This window comes from Propithecus coquereli, unplaced genomic scaffold (genome assembly GCF_000956105.1).
Source record: "Propithecus coquereli isolate 6110/MARCELLA unplaced genomic scaffold, Pcoq_1.0 Scaffold532, whole genome shotgun sequence".
Classification (NCBI taxonomy): domain Eukaryota; kingdom Metazoa; phylum Chordata; class Mammalia; order Primates; family Indriidae; genus Propithecus; species Propithecus coquereli.
This window is the reverse complement of record NW_012151197.1, coordinates 1,234,990-1,237,852: the sequence shown is the minus strand read 5'-3', so window position 1 is coordinate 1,237,852 and position 2,863 is coordinate 1,234,990. Positions and strand designations below refer to the sequence as shown.

The 2,863-nt window shown below is 33.7% G+C and overlaps 1 protein-coding gene across 1 annotated transcript in view; it reads left to right on the top strand.

Annotated features, from left to right (window-relative positions):
- Window positions 1–2,863, top strand: part of ANKEF1 (ankyrin repeat and EF-hand domain containing 1) — a 175,664-nt gene that overhangs the window by 12,491 nt on the left and 160,310 nt on the right. The window contains exon 4 of the mRNA XM_012657194.1: window positions 2,274–2,473. Within this exon, the coding sequence (XP_012512648.1) occupies window positions 2,274–2,473 (200 nt within the window). The remainder of the gene's footprint in view (window positions 1–2,273; window positions 2,474–2,863) is intronic.

The following is a 2,863-nucleotide window of genomic DNA, read 5'->3' as shown; positions in this document are numbered from 1 at the left end:
TGAAGGGGCAATATATTTCATATATAAAAATATATGGAAAAATATTGTCCTATATGGTTCATAGATTCTTTGTTTTATTTCGCTGTATTTTCCTTTTAGTTGTATTCTCTAAAATTAATGGTCTGTTTCTTAATTCTTTTAATGATTATCTTGATAGCTTTACCTACCCTTAAACCTCTGTTTATTGAGTTAGCACCTTAAAACTATTCATTGATTCTTTACTATGAAAGATGAGATTAGGACAGTAACCCTTCTCACCTCTTCTACCTTCCTTCCACCACCCAATTTTATAGTCAATTATAATCACTTAGTTCTTTCAATGATTCCCATCATCCTTTTAAATAATATATACCTGTCGTTTACTTTATCTCCTTATCTGCTTTAAATAATATCTCAGTCTGCAGCAGTAAAAGATGAGAAAATCAAATGCTCATACTGTCTGTCCTTTCTTCCCCTTCCCTCCAAATTTTTGTTAAATTACATTATTATTTTTGTTATTATGATTTACAATGTTCTTTTCAGTATCTAAAATTGCTACGGTGATTTAGCTTTGGTTCTGTGGTTGCAGAGATTCAGCATCTATTGTTCACTTAGTCTCACATTCTCTGTTGATCTCTTGGGAGACTCACTTTTACCATCAAGTAGTTTGGCTCACTTCTTTGGGCTTATATCCCTGATCTTGCATCCTTAAACTTACATATGTTTGTCCCTTTTATACATGAACAACAACTTGATTGGGTATAAAAATTTCCTATTTTTTTCCCCAAGTAACATTGTAGAGATCCTTTAATTATTTTCTAGCATTGAATGTTGCTGTGATAAATTCTTGAGGGCAGCCTGAATTTTTCCTTTATATAGAGTAGCTGAATTTTTGCCTGGATGCTCACTGGACACTTTCTTTACCTAGGTGCATCTTGTTGATTGTTCTTAACCAACTTTTCCTAAGACCCAATGTGCCCTTTTAATCTTTAGATTCAGGATTTCACTTCAAGAACATTTTTTCTATTATGTCTCTCTATATTTTTTTCTGTTTCACTTGGTCTTTTATTATTGAACACCAGTTACATATATGTTAAATTTGCTTTACCACTATAGATCATTTAAACTCTTTCATCATTTCAATTACATTTTTCTTAATTTTTTCAAGTTTTCCCTCCATATCCCTGACCATGGTTTTGGTAGTGTCTGCTCTCTTTTTTACTGCTTCCAGTTTGAATTTTATTAATATTTCCTTAGTGATTTTATTTTTCTCTACCATTTCTTTCCTGAGTTCTACTGGCTCAATTTCATCTTTTTATTCTACTTATCCTCTGTTGTCCTATCTGTCCTTTTAGGTCTTGGTCTGTCTTTGCACTTTTATTTTAGAACATGTTATATTTAATTACTTTGCTATCATGGAAATAGATCAGTCAATGATTTTCATTGGTCTGGTTTTTCTAGTATGTACTTTTTGCCTGGCTTTCATTTCCAGTTTCCTTTTTTTTCTTGCAATATCTTTTCCATAGGTCATATGCTGGGTTTTTTTTGTTATTGTTCCTCTTTGAATAAACCCTCTTTTTGGAGTGAGCTCATTACGAAATCAGTTTGGAGTATGACTATTTTTGCCCAGGACTTTCTTACCAATACTCTGCCCTAAGATTATAACAATACCACTGATGTGTAGTACATTTCATCATGAATTATGTTGTGGGTCTGTATGGTATAGGTCCTGGAGTGGGGATTTAGCATTTTCTCTCTTCAGTGGAACAAAATGATTTGCCAAAATGGCAGAGCCCCTCGCTGTCTAGTTTCTCATCTCATTGCTACTATACTGACAGCCTACATCTTACAGACATGGCTGGTCTGCACATTTCACCATTCAGTACCATCTCTTTTGCCATTCTTCAGTTTTAGAATGGACCCAGGGACCTACCAGTAGTGCTTTGGCACACACAGCTCTGCACATTCCAAGAAGGGACACTTGGGTATGGACTGCAAGATGCCAAATACTGACGGTCGACAAAGACTCACACGTCAGCACTCTAGTTCTTCCCTAAACCAGGTCCTGTCACGTTTGGTTGTGACTTTTCTAACTCTATCAAAAATTGAGGGTTTTTTTTTTCCTGTCTTGGTGTTTTAATTGATTTCAGGGAGAAAACCAAGACAGATAGGCCTTTGTACTACCATCTTTGGCTAAATATGGATGTTTAAATAATCATTTTTTCCTTCCTATCAGATTCAAATGTATATGGACTGTTAATTAAATACTCTTTGGGGATTCCATTTTTCTGCAGGTGTTTTGTTTTACTGCATTTTACCTACTAAGCGGCATTATCGCTGTGCTCTGATTGCCCTCAAATATGGTGCAGATGTCAACAATTGTTCCTATGAAGGAAAACCAGTATTCCTTAGAGCTTGTGAAGAAGCACATGATGTTAAGGAACTGTGCCTGACATTCTTGGAAAAAGGAGCCAATCCCAACACTATCAACTCAGTATGACTATTCCTGTGATTATAAATATTTCTTTTTTTCAATTACAGAGTAATTATATAATTTTTGCATTTAAGTATGATAACATTATCCTGTTGGCTTGTAGAATCTTCATTTTGACTCAGAATGCTTGAAGATGGTATACTTTCATTGTCTTTATATTGTCATGATTTTATAGTCTATTTCCTAATTATGTTTGGAAAATTGGTATTTATTATATACAATGTCAAAGTATTATTATAGGAAATAGTAAAAAGATATCAGTGATGCCTAATAAAAATTTTTCTTCTTGAAAAGAAACTATATAGTTCTGCTGTTTCTCTGATTCATTTTGTTCTCTCTCCTAATTTTATTGAGTTTTCTTTTCTTGTAATTGTCCTTTCTAGACACTAT